General features: G+C 40.2%; 1 protein-coding gene across 1 annotated transcript; it reads right to left on the bottom strand.

Annotated features, from left to right (window-relative positions):
• Window positions 1-3,035: 3,035 nt before the first annotated feature.
• On the bottom strand, window positions 3,036-6,173 carry ccn1l1 (cellular communication network factor 1, like 1). Its single transcript, XM_026998544.2, has 5 exons — window positions 5,799-6,173; window positions 5,100-5,313; window positions 4,455-4,787; window positions 4,048-4,250; window positions 3,036-3,853 (listed from the first exon to the last, which is right to left on the bottom strand). The coding sequence occupies exons 1-5, from the start codon at window positions 5,871-5,873 to the stop codon at window positions 3,548-3,550; spliced, it is 1,131 nt and encodes a 376-aa protein (XP_026854345.1). The 5' UTR covers window positions 5,874-6,173; the 3' UTR covers window positions 3,036-3,547.
• Between the last annotated feature and the right edge of the window lie 12,540 nt (window positions 6,174-18,713).

Genomic DNA, 18,713 nt, shown 5'->3' with positions numbered 1-18,713 from the left:
CAAATTCAAATATGAGCAATTTCACACACATTACTCACAACAGTATGACGATTTTTGCATCATTGTTTACTATTATTGTTTTCAGACTATTAGAAATGTTACATTATCTTGTACTAATGTGAGACGATGCTTATTTACTTAAACATCTAAAAATAAATATCAACTTTAGTGACAAAAAAGGAAATTATCTTAATACTCATCATCATTCATCCATATATTTAATGTGTTGCATAGCTTATGGCAATTGACCTCAAGTGGACCCACAGACCTCTCAAAAGACCATTCATGACAGCCATCCCACTATTTCCATTTTAATCATACTGGTTTCTAATGCACCACCAGCAGAGAGAACAGGGGTTGCAGAGTGGTCACAGAAGAGCCTGCAAGTGGTTCTCATTGGTGGGACAATGGTTTCAGTTTCAAAGGGAGGAATGGGGATGTAAGTACTGTGTGATTATATTCAAATCCAAGCCCAGCATACAAAGGCTTCAAAAAGACCCATCCCCCAGACACACACGCACACACGCACACACGCACACACACACACACACACACACACACACACACACACACATACACACACACACACACACACACACATGCACACACAGCCTCTGGGTTCAACAAAAACATTGCATTTGATGAGGATGTGATAAGGAATCCTTAGTATCTCTCAAACATGCCCCCCCCCCCACACACACAGTCTCCCCCTCCCTCCTTCCCCAAGCTCCCTAGTGTCCCTTTGTTTTATAGACTTCCATACTTTTGCATGAGAGAGGGAGAGGAAATAGACGACAACGCATTAAAGAGGAACAGGAGACAGCAGGGAAAGTGTGAAAACTTCCTAGAGAGAGACCAGGAGAGAGCATATGGAAGATAACATTTGTACTGTTTTGCTTTTGTTTTGCCACAGTCATCTCATCTGCCATTTGACCAGTAGAGGTAGCTAATGTTTAAAGTTCGGCATTAATCGCAGAAAGTCTGACTTTTGGCCTTAGAGAAACAGCTTCAGTTCTGTAACCAGTGTGTGACTACATGACTAATTCGATGGTACTGCATCAAAACACGTGATATGGGGCTCTTTTATATATACAGCATGGCATGACATGCACTGACATTGAATAAGAAAGCAACCAGGTGCAATAATAATAATGATATTGATTTCATTTTGGTACAGTTACCTAGTTACCTCAAGGTAATAGCTCTGCCTTATGAGAAAGTGAGAGAGAGAGAGAGAGAGAGAGAGAGAGAGAGAGAGAGAAAGAGAGAGTTGAGAACCAGGATTATAAACTATATTTGTCAAATAGTCTGAAAAAGTCAATGCAGACAATTATAAATTAGCAGTAGTCGTAATAAATTCAAAACATAATACTATCAGTTATTGTATGAAGTAATGATGTGTGTTCCTCATTCTGTTTACTGTGATATGCCACTGCAGGTTCTACTATTGGAAAAAAAAACATGAGATTCCCAGTTTAAAGGTGCAAAATGTGTGGATATGTGTTGATATGTTTTTATTGAGTCATAAATGTGTGTGTGTGTGTGTGTGTGTGTGTGTGTGTGTGTGTGTGTGTGTGTGTGTGTGCGCGCTGCAACACTGTACAATCACCACAACTTTCCACCTGCCATCCTTTGTATTTCCAACATTTGCACATTTCCTGTCCTTTTGTCACATTAGTGCTGAAAGTCTCAGCATGATGAGAGGGAGGGAGAGAGAGAGAGAGAATGTGGTGATGCCTCATCTTGGAGTCCTTTCCATTCCTCAAGAGCACTTCCTCTCTGCCTTGTCAAGTGACCAGTCTGGAGCTCAGCCACACACTGCAGTATTTCAGCTCTCTCAACCTCCTGCCAACATATTACCTCAGCCCCTATGCCCCATCTCTCTGTCTCTCTGTCTCTCTCTCTCTCTCTCTCATCAGTGTGCTCTGACTGCACCCAGTCTGACAAGTGTCTTGTCCTCTCTGAAGAGCAGCCCACATCTGCGACACACTTTAACCTTCTCAGTGGAAACTGAACTGAGACTTCCCATCTCAACCACAGGATTATCTTGGCCTCACTTGCCAAGGTAAACAGAACTATACTGATTCATGTTATTACATTAATCATGTTATATTTAAAAAAAACACAAATTACTATTTTTCACAATTACTGCTGTTCATGACCATTCTTCCTCTGTTTTACAGGAAGCAAGATCACGTACATTTTATTATTTGGTATTGCTCATATACATAATTCACAACTTGTTTCACGTCATAAAATTTAATTCATTAGCTTTCTCAAGGCCTTGGTGTTACTCCTGGGAAACCCTAAAACTCAGCTAAAAATGGCCTTTCACAACTGAAGAGAAGGAGCCCTAGGGAGTAGGGCATGGGAACTAGACCAGTGGTACTAGGGTCTCGTGTAGATTCTATGCTCTAGCGTCTAGGCACTCCTGGTGTGTGTGTGTGTGTGTGTGTGTGTGTGTGTGTGTGTGTGTGTGTGTGTGTGTGTGTGTGTGTGTGTGTCAGTATGTTCAGGATGCATTATATTGGGTTGAACAGACCTGTACATTACAGTCGCAATTGTGTAAGGGATATACTATGAAGAACAGGGGTTCTGTGAGTGTGATATTTGAAAGGCTGCTGTTATGTTTGCTGTACAGCACTGGACTCCAATTATGTGTACAAACTCATAAAGACATGAACTTGGGCCTTCGTCTAGACCCTTAGCCTCAGCACTTGGGCAAACCAAACAGAGATTTAAGCCTCAATCTGTTGCAAGGAGGCACATGAGTACTGATATTTACAAAGTTACTGAGAGAAATCCAGAATGAGTTTCTCTCTCTCTCTAGATAGATAGATAGATAGATAGATAGATAGATAGATAGATAGATAGATAGATAGATAGATAGATAGATAGATATACACACACACACACACGAAATAATTAATTCCAGTGGATTATGGGCTTTTGGAAACCAGTTACTACCTATTAGACACAGAGTCACAGATATATTGTAAGTTTATTTATCAAAATTAAAATATAAATATGCATACAAAATATTAGTGTTAACAATTTTAGATTTACCTCAAAAATAGAGGTGGTGTTAAAATGAAACTCCATCATAGGTGAAGCCTATACAAATATGATATGAGACACTGATATGAAATCTGTACATGGCATATTTACAATTTTTACAGTACATTTATGATATTAAGATGTTTTCATATACTTTTGTAATTAAGAATGTATAAATAAGTTAGAGTTTTAACCAATTGTATAATAATGTGTCTTGTAGCATAATAAATAATACAAATATAATACATATAGCTTATATGTCTTTTAGCATAGAACTGTGGCCTGTCATCTGATAAAAGTTTCACGGCATAACTTGTGAAGTGCATCATTTGTATAACTACACTTCCCTTGAACATACAATGACTCAACCGTTTCACTACTGTAAGTCTAAAAAGCAAGATGAGGATAATGTCTGAAGTAGACCTAAATGTACATGTGAATAAGTTTTGTGGTAGAGAAGTTCGTCTAGGAAACTTGAGTGGATTTCAAGTCAGTGTGTGAACGTGTGTATGTCGTTGGGTAAACTGAAGGATTCTGGCGGCCATGCGCGTACTTCACTGCGGCACTTCTTACCGCAGCTGCATTGCTCGATCCACATGACGTTGCGCGTGAAGCCGTCTCCTTGTGAGCAGCGGAAGCGCATGCGAATTGTGCGGGTGAGCGACGGCACGCAGCAGCGGCCGTCAGTACAAGAGCCGCAAGAACGTGGCCGGTAACGGCGCGTGGTGGAACAGCCGGCGAAGTCGATTGGGGCAGACTTGCGTGGCCGCGTGGTTCTTTGACACTTTTTCCCTTTCTAAGACAACACAACATATTTGTAAGGCGGTTTAATTCCTTTTGACGAATTCCATCATGACAACTGATTTCAGCTAATCTGAAGAAAGTTCTCCTTGTTTCTACCTATAGCACCTTGCTTTAACTATGGGTGGTTATCTTTTCTTGTGTAAGTTCTTATAAAGATATATCAAGATGTCAGCTCCTTTTTCTCACCTTGAGTGATGATGCTATGCTGCCTCCACACTCGCGAATCTGACACAGGCGCGTCTCCCTGACTAGCCGACACTCGGCGTTGCTATTGGTTACCCTGCTGGACACACCCATCCCACAGGTAGCCGAGCAGGACGACCAATCAGTGGTCTGCAGGAAGCAGCCAGACGGAACAAGGACATGGGACTGAGAAAAGGAAATCCAGTCTGAAAATGAATAACAGGCAGAGCTAAAACTTACAAACGTATCAGTTATCATTTTCAAAGTATACGTGTTAAAAGAAGTTCTCGTAACATTCAGTGAATCGATTGCGCACGGTGCTAACATAGAAGGATAAAGTATAATGTAGGCTATAAAGGATACATTTCATATACAGTAGAGAAGCGCTGTCGGTTTTTGCTGTAACCTACCTTGATAGGGCGCTGATGCGCTGCTGTCCCAAGGTGTTGATGCCAGCAGCTCGTTACTACCTAGGTCAATGTGCTCATCAACGTGGGTTATGTCGTCTTCAGCGATGCGGTTGTCATCGTCGCAGACCCACTCTTGACAGCAGCGACCCTGCGGCGTGACAAGGCGGGGCCTGGAGCAGCGCCACTCGGGTAGTGGCACATGATGCGGGCAGAGAGGGACGCAGCCCACAACCCCGTCTACACAGCTGCAGCGATGCTCGCAACTGGGCTGGAAGTCTTCGCCATGTTGATAGACCCGCCCGTCCAGTTCGCAGGGTCGACCTTGAGCTTCCGCTATTCGGTAAAGAGCGTGTCATAGTTAATGGAAACAAGCTGTAAAATGGGCTCAAACAATATATCCGTTAGTCACATGCCGTCAGCCGGTTTTAGGATGCACCTGCACTGACATCAGCATGACTATGTCCAAGTTTGCAGGAGTTAACAGTTTAAAATGTTTGTTGGACCTTCAACTGAGCTTTCGGTGGATTGTGCAAGCGCCATAACTCCTCTTATGAAACTGATTAAAACATATAACCAACAATAAACATATAACCAACAATAAACATTCAACCAACGCCACAACAATGTAAATGTAACTACGCTCACCTCGACAGAGGCCTCTTTCAGGGTCTCCTCCCGCCCCTAGGTGGCAGCGCAGCCCCTTGATGTGGTCGCAGGGCTCCGCGGCGCTGCAGTCCTGGTTGAACTGCCTGGCGCACACCCGGCAGCAGCCGCAGGAGTCCAGCACGGAGCTGATGCCAGGCGGGCACGAGGGGGGAGACACGGGGCACGAGCACTTCCACGGACACACGCCATGGACCTGTGCGCGAGGGAGAAAGAGGCGCTGAATTATAAAAGGATAGAATAGATTACATATTACAGCTTTAAATATCGTTCTCCCGAGTTCCTTTTAACACAATCTTTCTTTCTTTTTTCTCTCCAGATTAATGATGATCCATTTAAAATAAAGTACAGATTGTTTTTTTAAGACATCATAGAACTACAATTTCATTTTTAAGGGAAGAAGCTTTACATTTCAAATAAAAAAAAGATTTGAAACCGTTAAAGAATAATATAATAATAATAATATGATGATGATGATTATAATAATTATAATAATAATAATAATAATAATAATGAGCTGAACAAAAAGCCCATGATCATGTTTAAAAGGAATTTTACACTTCCTGAAATCACTTATTACATACTGAGATTTCTCTGGGCAAAGTAAATCATACGTACATTAACATAGATCTATTAGAGCTGTTTAATCCGAATTAAACAAATAACAAGAGGCACTCTTACCTTTAGCATAGACCAGGACAAGAGCAATAGGGTGAGGAGACTCGCCTGATTTAAAATCATCTTGAAGTTCCACATGTCAGCCAGATTTGAATTGCTTAAAGAGAAATTGAATGGTGGAGTCTAGTTGTTCAGCCACAGTTTGAAGGAGCCGGTGATGATATGTGTCAGTGATGAAGCAGGGAAAACACTGCTCTCTCAGCTTTTCTGATTTAAATTCTTCCACTTCCTTTTTTGCTCAAAACAGCTTGGCAAGTTTCCTTGCACTGTATTCCTGTAATCCGTCGTCCAGCGCTTGGTGCATGTGGTAGTGTGTGCCTGTGTGCAAGTCCATGTGTGTGTAGGTAGAAGAGAATGTGTGAAATGCTGGTAGTACTGTTCCAGCTCACCCCTTGATGAAGAGATTCGCTCAGTGGCTGCACATTTTATAGAGAGCAGAAGACAGCCCCCTCTGATTTCACACAAGCACATGTTCTGCCTAAACACACACACACACACACACACACACACACACACACACACACACACATACACAGTGACAGCCTGGCATGTCGCTGTGACTGGAATACATGAGAAATACTTTACAGACCAAGCTTGTGACAGTCACTAATTGTTGCAGAGGATTTTTAGCCCCCTTATGCCATGTGTGTGAAGAACAAAAAATCTGGAGGCACACACTGAATAAACATACACTTTTTGGTTTGATAGCCATATTTTCCATTACAAGCTCCATCACTTCCAAAATAAGAGTCCAAGATACAAACAACCCCATGTATCCTGGAGACGTACAGTTTCAGCATACACAGGATGCATGGTTAGTATAATGTAGTGGGTAACAATGCTGCCTCACCTGTAAGGGAGTGGGGTTCAGTCCCCATCCAGCCAAGCACTCTATACCATACCAATAAGAGTCCTTAGGTACAACCTCTAACATTATACTCATCTACCTCTGTAACATGATTGAAAATTGTAATTTACTCTGGATAAGAGCATCTGGCAAATACATAAAATGCAAATGTACATTCATGATAATAGACCATGAAGAGTTCTGAGAGAGATAGAGTAAGAGAGAGACAGAAATATGAAGGAAGCAACATTCACATTCTCCTCAGGAAAGTCTCATGTTAGGATTCCAAGTTGGACTGTTATGAAACGCTGGAAAGGCACGTCAACACACACACACAAACTGAGTAATCCCTCTCACCTCCCCTGCAGATGAAGCAGACAGTGTGTCAGACGAAGCCCACTTTTTCTGCAACACCGTGGAGACATTGCACACACATGGCACATAAGTGTCACCCAGTCGGTGACGTGCACCACACACTCACAATAAAAGGGAGAGGGAGGGAGAGAGGGAAGAAGGGAAAGACAGAGACATGGAAAGCGAGAAGGACAGAGGAAGTTTGTATATGAGAGTGGGAGATTGAAGCCAGTGGGAAAGATTAGATGTGACTAAAGGTTTTCATTCATGAATTCAGGGGAATATTCAGGTGCAAGGCGCCTCTGACGCACTGCACACAGTTATGCACCAACTCAGTCCCAGTGCCATCTGAGAGGCCAAGGTGAAATCTTTTAGAATTTAGCCTCAAAACAGACTGTATATTTTTTAAAAGTATTCTACAAAATTGTTTTGAAGATTATAAGGTTATAAGATATTTTTGAAGTTAAGCTTAACATCAAAAATTGAATGTTGCAAAGCATTTTTGGAATACTCAGAGCAAATGAGTCCAAAAAATCAATTATTTTTGTGCTGTAAGCACAACCTAGCTTGTTCTTGGTCCACAAAAGTAAGCAATTCCACAAGACAGCCACTAAAAGGTCCACAGTAAAAAAGTCACTGATGAAACGAAGAGCTTCTAGGCATGCCCACAGTAGGACATAAACAGCAGTGATGTCTTATGCTTTTTTGAGTGTACGTGCCTTTCTCCAACAACATATAGGGAAAAGCTACACCCCTCAGTCCAAATAACATCAAATGAACAATGCAAAGGGAAGGAATGGACAACATCATGGAAGCCAAGCTAGGGACAATTGTCTCTCTAGAACAAAATGTTTCAGACAAGTAATAGCCAGCAGGCTTAAAAACAGAAACAAAGCAACTCAAATTTGGTGTTCTGTTTAAAATCAAATGAAAGACATTAGGCCAAAGGTTCCCAGTCCAGTCCTGGAGTCCCAGCCATTCCAAATGTTTGCTCTTGGCTAACCCATGTGGGTTAAGAGGGCTTCAGGTGTCTAGTGCTAGATGTGCAAACACAAAGCAAATATGAGGACCTGCCTACCACAGTGGGAATGCCTGTGCAAAACTTCTTTTAACTTGCATCTCAGTCATGGTATTTGGTAGTGGGGATGAGGCTGTGTGTTTGTGTGTATGTGTTTAAGAAAAAATCCTAGTACAGTCTTTCTCAAAGAGTATTTGTAAATTACAAAGTAAGATAGAAATGGAGCACACAGGGTGAATACATACACAAGTGACTTGAGAAATGTCATTTAGCCCCACTGAGAGATGCCACCCCAAGCTTTTGTTTGTGCAATTTCCGAATCCCATTTGTGGAAAGATGAAGATGCCCCTCCACATGTGATAGAAAAAAGCTTGACCCTTTAACAAGCCCACTTCAAAAAAATCCACCAAAATATACAGTTTCCTTTATTATATGCCCTTTCTTAAGCACAAATACCCCCCACATCAACAGCAGCTCTTTTATGATATTGTTCTGGTTGACATGGGAAATATGGCACTGTGTTGGTCAGTGCAGGCCAAGCCTCTTGACAAATCAAAGTTTGAAGGAGGTGAAAATAGTGTCAGTGAATACCAGGGATGGTTTGAAACACTGCCAACAGATACCAAAAATGCCTTTGGGACATTCAGGAGAAGGTTTACAGGATCTGAGGTTTCAGCTAAACATTCACAGCCCCCATAACTCACACAACTATAAGGGTGAAATATGAGTGCACTGGTTATGAATTATTTTTGCAGCTGAGATTTGGTAAACAATGTGGATGGCAGAGTTCAAGTGCGAAGTCTAGAAACAGTAGACTTAACATGAACTCTTGCAGCCTCTTCACAGATCTCTGTATCTGCTGTCTGTTGGTGCATGTGCTCTTTGATGGTTCTGAAGAATCGTTCCCATTTTTTTTTCATTAATGTCTGAGTATTTTGTGATCATTATGCCGACAATTCAGACTGGAAATGTTCATAATATGTCAGAGGCTGTTTAGACTGAGCCAGCGCTTGTACATATATGCACAGAGAGGTGTCCATGCATACTATAGTGCATCTTTGGATCAAAGGTTGCGTGTATGTTTGTGTGTATAGGACAGAGAAAGAGAGAGAGAGAGAGAGCGAGAGAGAGAGAGAGAGAGAGAGAGAGAGAGAGTGAGCATGGGAACTGACTGATATATGTTCAGCTCTTTGACTTCTAACTGCTTCACACATCATTGTGGGCTTGCATCAGTTTGTTTTTTCACTACACACAGAACATCTTTTATTCCACTGCTGATGCACTGTAAAAACATATCCTTTAGAGGACATTTGATTACAATGTTCCACTTTGAGGGTGATGGATTTATCACAACATTCTAAGATACAGTACTGTCCATTTATACACCGTCACTTCAGGCAAACTTCAGGCGATAAATATTGATACATTTTCCTAAACAGCCACAAGAAAATATTTTATAGCATGTACTTTAATCATTACTGTATGTGCTGGTGGGGGTTACTGCTGGTCTGGTTGGAACCAAGCTGTTTTGATTAAAAAAAATACCTGTCTAATCCAACTGAATCATCGTAAGATATTTATTTATTCATTAATCCACATCCATTTCCCTGTATCTCTCCTCGGCCACGGACAGAGCAGTTACAAAAAAGCATTTCACTGCCAGTTATACTGTGTATGACTATGTATGTGACAAATAAACTTTGAACTTTGAACTTTGAATCACCTTTATTAGTATGATGCTTCTGTTTAATACTTCACTCTGAATCCAAAAAAAGTCCTATCCTAACCACAGCTCAAAATCGAACAAAGTGCAATCCAAGGCCAATGTGCCCATCACTGAGGTGACTCTTCTCGGGTGACCCTTCACATCTGCTCCGCTTTTTGTTATGCTCCTCATATACAATTGTGCAGTTCACCAGGTGAGCGCCACGCCCTGCGCAGGTGTGCCACAAAGAGGCTCGTTCAGGTATCTTCTCACAGCTCGTGCCGCTTGTGAGAGCTCTGTATTGTGACACTCGGCATCGGAGCCTGCGTTCTTTCGCCATCTCTAATAGATGTGTTGACAGCGAAAGGAGTAGAGAAATGACTTTCTACCCATCCCCCACACCGATGGCAAAATCCCGCTGTATGATACGACATGTCCAGGTGGGCCGCAGATATGAAGCGTGAGGGATGGAGGTGAGGGTCCTGGTCAGGACACAGCAGGAGGCTTTGATGATATCTCGCGCAGACGGCCTCAGGCACAGGACACTCGAATTCAGAGACTTGAGTTTGCGGTTGGCTTTTGGCTTGGGTATGGCTGGTGAATAATACTTTGTGCCTGGGCATTAGTGCTGGGTTGGCACTAATAAAAAAATGTCAGCCAAATTGAATGAGAGGAGGTGACGATTGGAATGGCAAGTTCTGTATTACTTACAAAGCAAAAGATGGAATAAAAAGACATGGAAATGTTTTCACATGTTTTGGTGGGTTTTACACACTGATCTTAAAATGCTGTAAGGGCTTGTAAAACCTCCAGAAAATGAACTCAGCGGGTTTATCATCATTGCCTAGTAACAAGAGGACTTGGAAAAAAGGACAAGAAGGAAGCAAAGCAAAAAAAACAAAAAACAGAATCTCTTATGACGTTCACCGCTTATTCTCACTGTCTTTTCAATATCTTAGATTGCATTTGCAGAGGAAGTCAGTGAATTTGCTTGATAGGACCCACTGCCTCAGGGCTTTGCCTGAAGTTTACCCTAAAAAGGACTCTTTCAAGCCTCACGAAGTGATGGGGGGCTCTGCTCACTTTACAGAGACCTGCCTGTACTTTTATGAAAACATTGTGGTCTAAGACCATCTAACCCCTGTCCAAATTCAAAGACCTCACCACTATCACAGAAACCTTATCCATCATGCTCTAAGACCAACTAACCCCTGTCTGAATTCAAAGACCTTACCATTTTCACTGAAAGTATGAATCTGGTGGTGAAGGGGTAACCATTTTTCAAAAGCTGTTTCAGACTGTCGCTCATACAGTGGCAGAATAAGACTAGAAGGCATCATGGCAACACAAACGATACAAACATCACATGACTTGTGTAAGGTGATAGGCCACTGACTAAGCTCAAAGCATGAAGGCTGTTGCTTTACTGAGATAAATAAAACACATGGAGACTTCATGGAAATACTCACATAAGCACAAACTTCAGAGGCTCAAACAAATTGAGTCGCAGCATGTAAACACATAGAGGGAGCCTTGTGGTGTCTTATTTGCTAGTGCTTGTCATTTTGGGCTGCTCACAGTGGAGGCTTGACTACAAGCCTTCAGCACTGCAGGATGGTGAGCACCATGGACCACTGTGCATGGGTGTGCTGCTGACAGGGAATCCAACACATGCTCTTGGCCTCAGTTACGCTGCAAGCAAAAGCTTTTGTTTAGGTGCAGGTCTCTTCTGTATAAGGATCAGCTTTCACTCGATGTTGAGGCCTCTTATTAAGGGTGAAAGAAGCCAGTGTTACTGTGAATTCCTCAGTGAAACATTAGAGGGTGAACAAAAGCTTTGTGAATCCAAATCTCATTTGCCACAAATCTAAAAGTTATGAAGCAGTTTTGCAAATGTCAAATCCTCACAAGAAGTTTTAATAGTAGGGTGTAATCTAATTGATGTATGCATGTATCAGTCAGTAAATGCAGAATGAATTCTTGCTTGCTCTTGAAACAGCCACATAAATACTAAACCATGAGTGTCTGACTGATTTTCTTGCTGTAGGTGAAATAATGTGTTAACAGAGTTAATGTCCATCATTTGCATACAATTCTCAATTGACATTCGAGCATATTTGCATTGCAGGTTCAGACTCACAAGCACTGGTAGAAATAAATTGTGTTAAACAGAGCGATGTATGTCTTTGATGAATATATGCACAATATAACACACAAATGTACACACACATTCAAACACAAAGACTTTACTTGAGAACTTTACTCCAAGCACACATTTTATATCTTGATGATTGGTCAAAGCCTGAGCAGTGCGTTGCACTTCAGCCGTTCAGAGGTAGCACTCCAAAGTCAACTTACTGCAAGGAGGACACATGAGGTGACACACTAGCTGCATTCCATTCCACAGGGTAAAGGGAACTGCAGTTGCTTAAATCCTTTCACTGGCAATGCCCTGCAATGTCATCACACAGAACACTTTATATCAGAAGTCTCAGCACAAGATCTTGATGAGACATGCAATGATTGATGAGTAAACTTTCATGTCAACTTCCTGCATAGTGATAGAGAAGGTCTTTGGGAAACAAATATTTTCACTCCCCATGGTCTGGAATTTCCCTTGAAATACCCAAATTCCTTGCAGGGAACAACAAAGGGGATTGGAAAGAACCTGCTGTCTTCCTTGAAGTGAAGGCATGCATTTGTGAATCATAAAATTATGGTACAAACATTTCAATAGTGAGAACTCTTCTTTGTTACCTCATCAGGTAGCAGAAGGCAATAATAGACCCCAAGGTAGATGGCCATGAACCCAAAACTATTCTCAGGATACTTACCCCATATAGTTACCAAAGTTTTCTAATTAAACCATAAAATTATCCTAATCAAAATCTGACATCTGCAAATGTTGCTCCATGTTTATTCATGATCCATGTACTGCTTGTTTTCCTGAATTTATCGTGAGGTAATAGCAAAATGGTTTATAGAAGACAATTTATTCCCGTTAGTTAGTGTACCTATTTCAGTCCATTTACATCGTGAGAACAAGCACAGTGCACAAGACCACCGCTTTGTATTTTCAACAAACATTTCAGCAGGGTACTATCACAGCACAAGGCTGGCATTCAACTAACCCAGCTGGAACAGAGCTGGAACTGCTGCAAGCCGGCATGCTTCCAGGTGATGCATTTATTACTAAAAGCTTGTCACACTTCTCTAATGAATGCCCTTTCTCACTCCTTCATTCATCAAACAAAGGATAAAAGGATATGAAGAAATTTCCAGAAATAAAATAAAATCATAATAAAAGTGAATAGCCTCTTGACCATAATGCACTACAACCACCTCTAGTCATTCGGACTGGGTGCGCTCTTGGCCTTAGAATGACCTCCTGTAAAATGTCCTGTAAAAGCAGACAAGCGCCCAGATAATGACTGGAGTATTTATGAGTTCTGATGGCTAATAGCTCTTCCAGAAAACAGATACCACACCTTACTGACAGATTAATTGTCCTGTTTCTACTCAAGCTTATTTATGAAGAATGGGTAGGAAGTAAACAAGACCACACAATGTAGACCTCCTGTTCCACCCAGGGAAAAGGAAAGATCTTTCTATGAACAATAATTATAGATTTATATTGACCTTGTGCTGTGTTGGAGGGTAAAAAGAACTTAATGAACGTGAGAAGGAAAAGAGTCACACACATTTCTTCTTACCTGCTTTACAGAAGAGAAAAAAACAGATCAAGAAATTTGATATTTTTTTAATTGGAGAACTAATAATAAAATCACATTTTTGTTTCATATACAAAATGGATGGCATTTCCATTGCTAGCTTAATGCTAGCAAATGTTTCTGTTTTAATAGTGGTCAGTGAAGTGAAGAAGCGCTACATTTAGATTCCATTTTCTGCAGATTTATTGGATAATAAAAACAATTATAATTAACAATTATAATGTCAACCCATGCACTTCTATGTGTTTTACTGACTGTGTATTCCAATTAACATGCTTAATATCAATAGTAAGACAAGTACTTTTATTGTGAAATCATAGAATCCTGACAAATTCTAATAGCATAATTGATGTATGGCACTATTCCCTGATTACAACTTTAATGAAAGCTATTGAAGCTCCAGTTGTATTCCACAATGGCGTACCATCTAATATCCACATAGACACATCACTGGAATCAAATTGCTACTGGCAGGAACCTAAGGATATTTATAGTTAACTCGCCAAACAGTGCTTGTGAGAGCACGGTCCTGCTGTGAAATGCATGGTCTGAGGCTGCTGAAAAGGTGACAAAGGGCCAGAGGCAGGAACCAACAGCTGGAAAAGTTGATCTCATATGTCCATTACTTGGAGTCTGTATGACATCTAAGGAAAAGAGAAGATCAGGATTAGGTTGCACAGGGTTGTAGAGTTGCTATACACTTTTGGTGGCACATTTAGTTATTGTGTACCAGCTATGGCCCTGTGCGCTATAGTTGATGATTTAAGCCAAAATATTTTAACCAAGAGATGGATATTGTTGTAGTTCTGTTATACTCACCTTCCTGTGACCTCCTTCATTTCTGCAGAAATCAAGGCCTGGCAATTGTAAATAAAAGCTGCCCTTTATTGGTAATGGTAAGAGGTAAATGGGCAAATTTCTACTAAATGAATGCTTTAATGAGCTGAACTCAAAGCACTCAGCAATGATTTCATGAATACTCTTAGTTGGTAAAGAAACATAAAAATGCTTATGTCATGCTGCGACACTATTGACAGACACTATCAATAACAAACTTTTTGCATACTGTTTTAAGGGTTAAAGCTCATCCTCACTGACCTAACATCATAGCGTTTGCTGCTGTTCTCCAGTTATACTAACTGCTCCCAACATCAAATTGGCCATGAAGAGGGAACAGCTCTTTCTTCTTACCTCACTCCACACATATTTCCTAACCAGGAGTTTGTCCTGACTACTGCAGGAATCTTTAGCCATAAACTATGAGGTGTAACTCTAAAACTCTCTCTGAATGTACTGTAATGGTATTTCTCCTTCCCCTTTTGTGTGCACACATTTAATGCCAACTCAAACAAGTAGAACCTAGGTTCGCCTATATGTTTAATGATTTAATGATTTAATGGCAATTGCGCGGAAACAGTCTCTGAAGTAACATGCCATGAGCCATGAGTTCAGTTGACTTAAAGGAACTGCTCTGAGGAGGTGTAATTAGTGTTGTTGGTTTGTTTACAGACTTGTGGGCTGACGAGGACCGTTGCTATGCAGTCACACACTAGCTCTGCGCAAATGGTCACGGAGGGAGCGCGAGCAAAGGGAGGCGACGAAGCTTTCACGAACAGCCGTTCCTCGTCAAACTCCAAGGGGTCAAGCAGTGCAAGCCTTCAGGGTTTTAAAAATCCAGTGTAACTTAGTCTATGCTACGTCAAACAAAAACAACCAGAACTTATACACTGAGAAAGGAGAGCATGAGAGAGTGTGTGTTCAAATGCAGTGTAGGCCTGTCACAGTGGCTGCAGTCAGTATCATTACTGACACCTGGTGTTGCCACAGTAAATGCTGTATTCACTACATTTTATATTGACCTGACACTTTTATCCCAAAGTGGTGAGAGTCACAGGACTTGAACTAGCAACCTTCCATTTACCAGTCAAGCATCTTAAACACTAGGCTACCACAACTCAAGCAATTGAGGGCTTAGGGCCTTTCTCAGGGTCCCAGCAGTGACAACTTGGCAGTGGTGAGGCTTGAACTGGCAACCTTCTGATTACTAATTGTGTACTTTAACCACTGAACTACCATTGCTACATGCTACCCATGATCATGATGATGATCAGATTATCAGGGCTCCTCAGCTGGAACATCTATATTGTCAGCAGGTTCCTGCTTTGATGCCAGGGTGAGGAGCTGAATGTGTCAGAGTGTGTCAGAGCAGAGAAAACACTAAACTGCGCAGTGGTATATTCTTCAGGCCTGGGGCCGCCTGAATATAGAGTTATAATAGAACTGGGTTATTCTTGGCACCATGAGCTGGTTTTTGAAAATAAATTCAGCAGGATCAAAGTAATCAGATCAGATCAAATCAGAAAACTGTGCTTTCTCAAACCAGATCTCAACATTTGTGATCCCAGTTATTTGGAACCCAGGCCTGTTACTTCAGAGAGGTAGCAGGATAATTGGGCTTCAATCTGTGATCGTGTTGATGCCACTGGTACAAGCCATTTAAAGACTACAGAGCAGGTTAATCTTAGTTGGAAGAGTTTAAAGCAAAAGTCACATAAGGACAACTATGAATCCAAATATCCTGCAACTGAGAACAAGCCCCACAGATTTAAGTTTAAATAATTTGTTTCATTCCAGCCTGTTGTAGTAAATGTATCCATTAAGGTGGAGTAACGTACACTGATTGGTAAATATGACTTCACAGTAGTGTACTTCATTCATGGCTTTTATGTAATTTCTGCAAGAAATTTGCTGCTCATGTACCACAAGTCTGCCTTGCTATGTAAAATCAACATAATCCTCTTTTCAATTAAATTGATCTAGATTTTAGCTCTGCGTTTTGAAAAACCCAAATGTGGCTTTTAATCCTCATTCAAGGATGGATTGGATTACAAAATCCAAATCCAAATAATCAGACATGTTAAGATGTGTTTTGAAAAATGTGATTTTCTGATTTGATCTGATATTTTGAAAAACTGGCCCCAGATTATAGCGTTGGTCACAGCAACCTGAGTCAATTGACTGACAACATCATGAATATAGAACTTACATATTCTTTGTGAGGGGACTTTGATCTTAGTAGATAAGATGTGTACATTCTTTCCTACACAAGTCCTCAATGCAACCAGTATACACTATATAATCATAAAAGCTAGCTCCTAGCATCATGTCTAATACGATGCCAACAAGGGAATGCCTCTTCATTATAACTAACCATTACACAGCAGTTTAATTAAACCATGCCTAAAATAGCAGAAAAAGAGCATTTAAAAGTCTCAGTAAAAGATAACTATGTCAATTATCCTCTAAGTTTAATGTATCCACCCAACTTCAAAACGTTTTGGTGAGGCTCATTGCATCAAAGGGAAGATGTCAGAATATATACAGTCATGGAAATTCTACAGTCAGCGATGACTCAGTTGTTTGGGAAGGACCGTTTAACAGTACTGATGGAATGGGTCACTCTATAGATAATGAGGTTCAGCTGATTACTGTGGAAATGGCAAATGTTAAGTGTATCCATGGTTGGGTAGTAACTGAATATATGTAACAATGTTATGTAATCAGGATACCAGAAATATAACAGTATACCGTTACAGAAAAAGGTAGTAATTAGCTTACTCGTATATTTTAAAAATATGATTACTGCAGGATTGCATTACAGTTTAACAAAGGTCACTTGTTCCTTTTTTTCTTCTTCTATTCCACCTTTTAAATGGTTGTAATTGAGTGAATGGTTCTCATGACTGTTGTCTCTTTGCAATAACATCTGCATCAAACGTAAACCATACTTTTAATGAAAGGTTTCAAATGTGTACCATGTGTTGTGTTACCATGACTGCGTATTGGGTGTTTTTATTTAATTGCCTTGCAACTTGTGAATGGATTAAGGTGGGCATTTGTGAGATTTCGGGTGCATATTACATAAACGCACACAATTTTTTGACTGATAATAGCTTTACAGGGTTTTTCAATAGTGAATAGTATCAGTTTCGTATTATTATTGTTGTTGTTTTTAGTTAGTTAGTTAGTTAGTATATATAGCACCTTTCTCAAACTAAAGGGTGCTTTACAGACAGATATCAGCTTTTACACAATCACACACTTGATGAGAAGTGGCAGCCACAGCATACTCTCAATCAGAAACCACAGCCTGCACCGGATATAGGGAAAGAGGAAGAGGTTAAGACCAAGACAGAGCACTAACCATCACTGGAGAGGACAAGCATGTACACCTTCACACACACAGATACGCACACACACACACACACACACACACACACACACACACACACGTGTTGCATTCACACAGAGCAATTTAAAGTATACGATCAACCTAACCTCCATGTTTGATTTTATACATGTTAAGTAAAAGTTATTTTGATTAAATAGGTTTTCTTTTGTGTTTAGTTTAGTTAATTGCCGATTACTCAAGTTCAGAAGCCGAATTTTTATATTATGTCTCACAGTCGTTATCAGGTTTCGGTTTTTCAAGAGAAAAGGCAGGATCAAAGTAACTGGATCAAATCAGAAAATCTCAACATCTTTCTAAACCAGATTTTTTGTATTTGCATTTTATAACCCAATACCAACTTGAATCTGGATTAAAAGACACAATTGGGATTTTTCAAAACCCAGAACTACAACCTAGATCAATTTGATATATATATATATATATATATATATATTTATTTATTTATTTTTTTTAAAGAGGATTATGTTGATACCACAAACAAAGATTGATTTGGGGTGGATGAACAGCATATTTCTTGCAGAAATTACATAAAAACCAACTTAGAGTAATAAACACTGTAAAACATGATTGATGTGTGTTGCTGTGAAGTTATAATTATTAAAACTGTGTAAACCTTTGATAGAAAATAAAACTGCAGTCATCATTTCTGTCCTAAAAACCAATGTACTCAGTATGTAGTTGCAGAAATAGAATATAAACAATATTCTCTTGAAGCTGCTTAATGAATTATGTCTGCTTAACCATAGAATAACCATAGTTTATCATTTTTGGTATTACATTTATTACACAATGTTGAAAGGGTGTATTTTGGATAGCTCAAGAGTTCAGTTTCTACCAAACAAGACTTCATTTTCTACTAAACAAGTAGGTTCAATTTTAGGTTTTTTGTCTGAAAATAAGGAACGCTTTACAACATAATACTATTATGATTTTCTATTAAAAGTATACACTAGCTAAACTGCGATTATATAGAAGAAACAAAAATGTCTTCAAAAACTCATCAGACAGAAC

The sequence above is a fragment of the Electrophorus electricus genome, chromosome 6, assembly GCF_013358815.1.
Source record: "Electrophorus electricus isolate fEleEle1 chromosome 6, fEleEle1.pri, whole genome shotgun sequence".
Taxonomy (NCBI): Eukaryota; Metazoa; Chordata; class Actinopteri; order Gymnotiformes; family Gymnotidae; genus Electrophorus; species Electrophorus electricus.
This window is presented reverse-complemented; position numbering and strand designations above follow the sequence as displayed.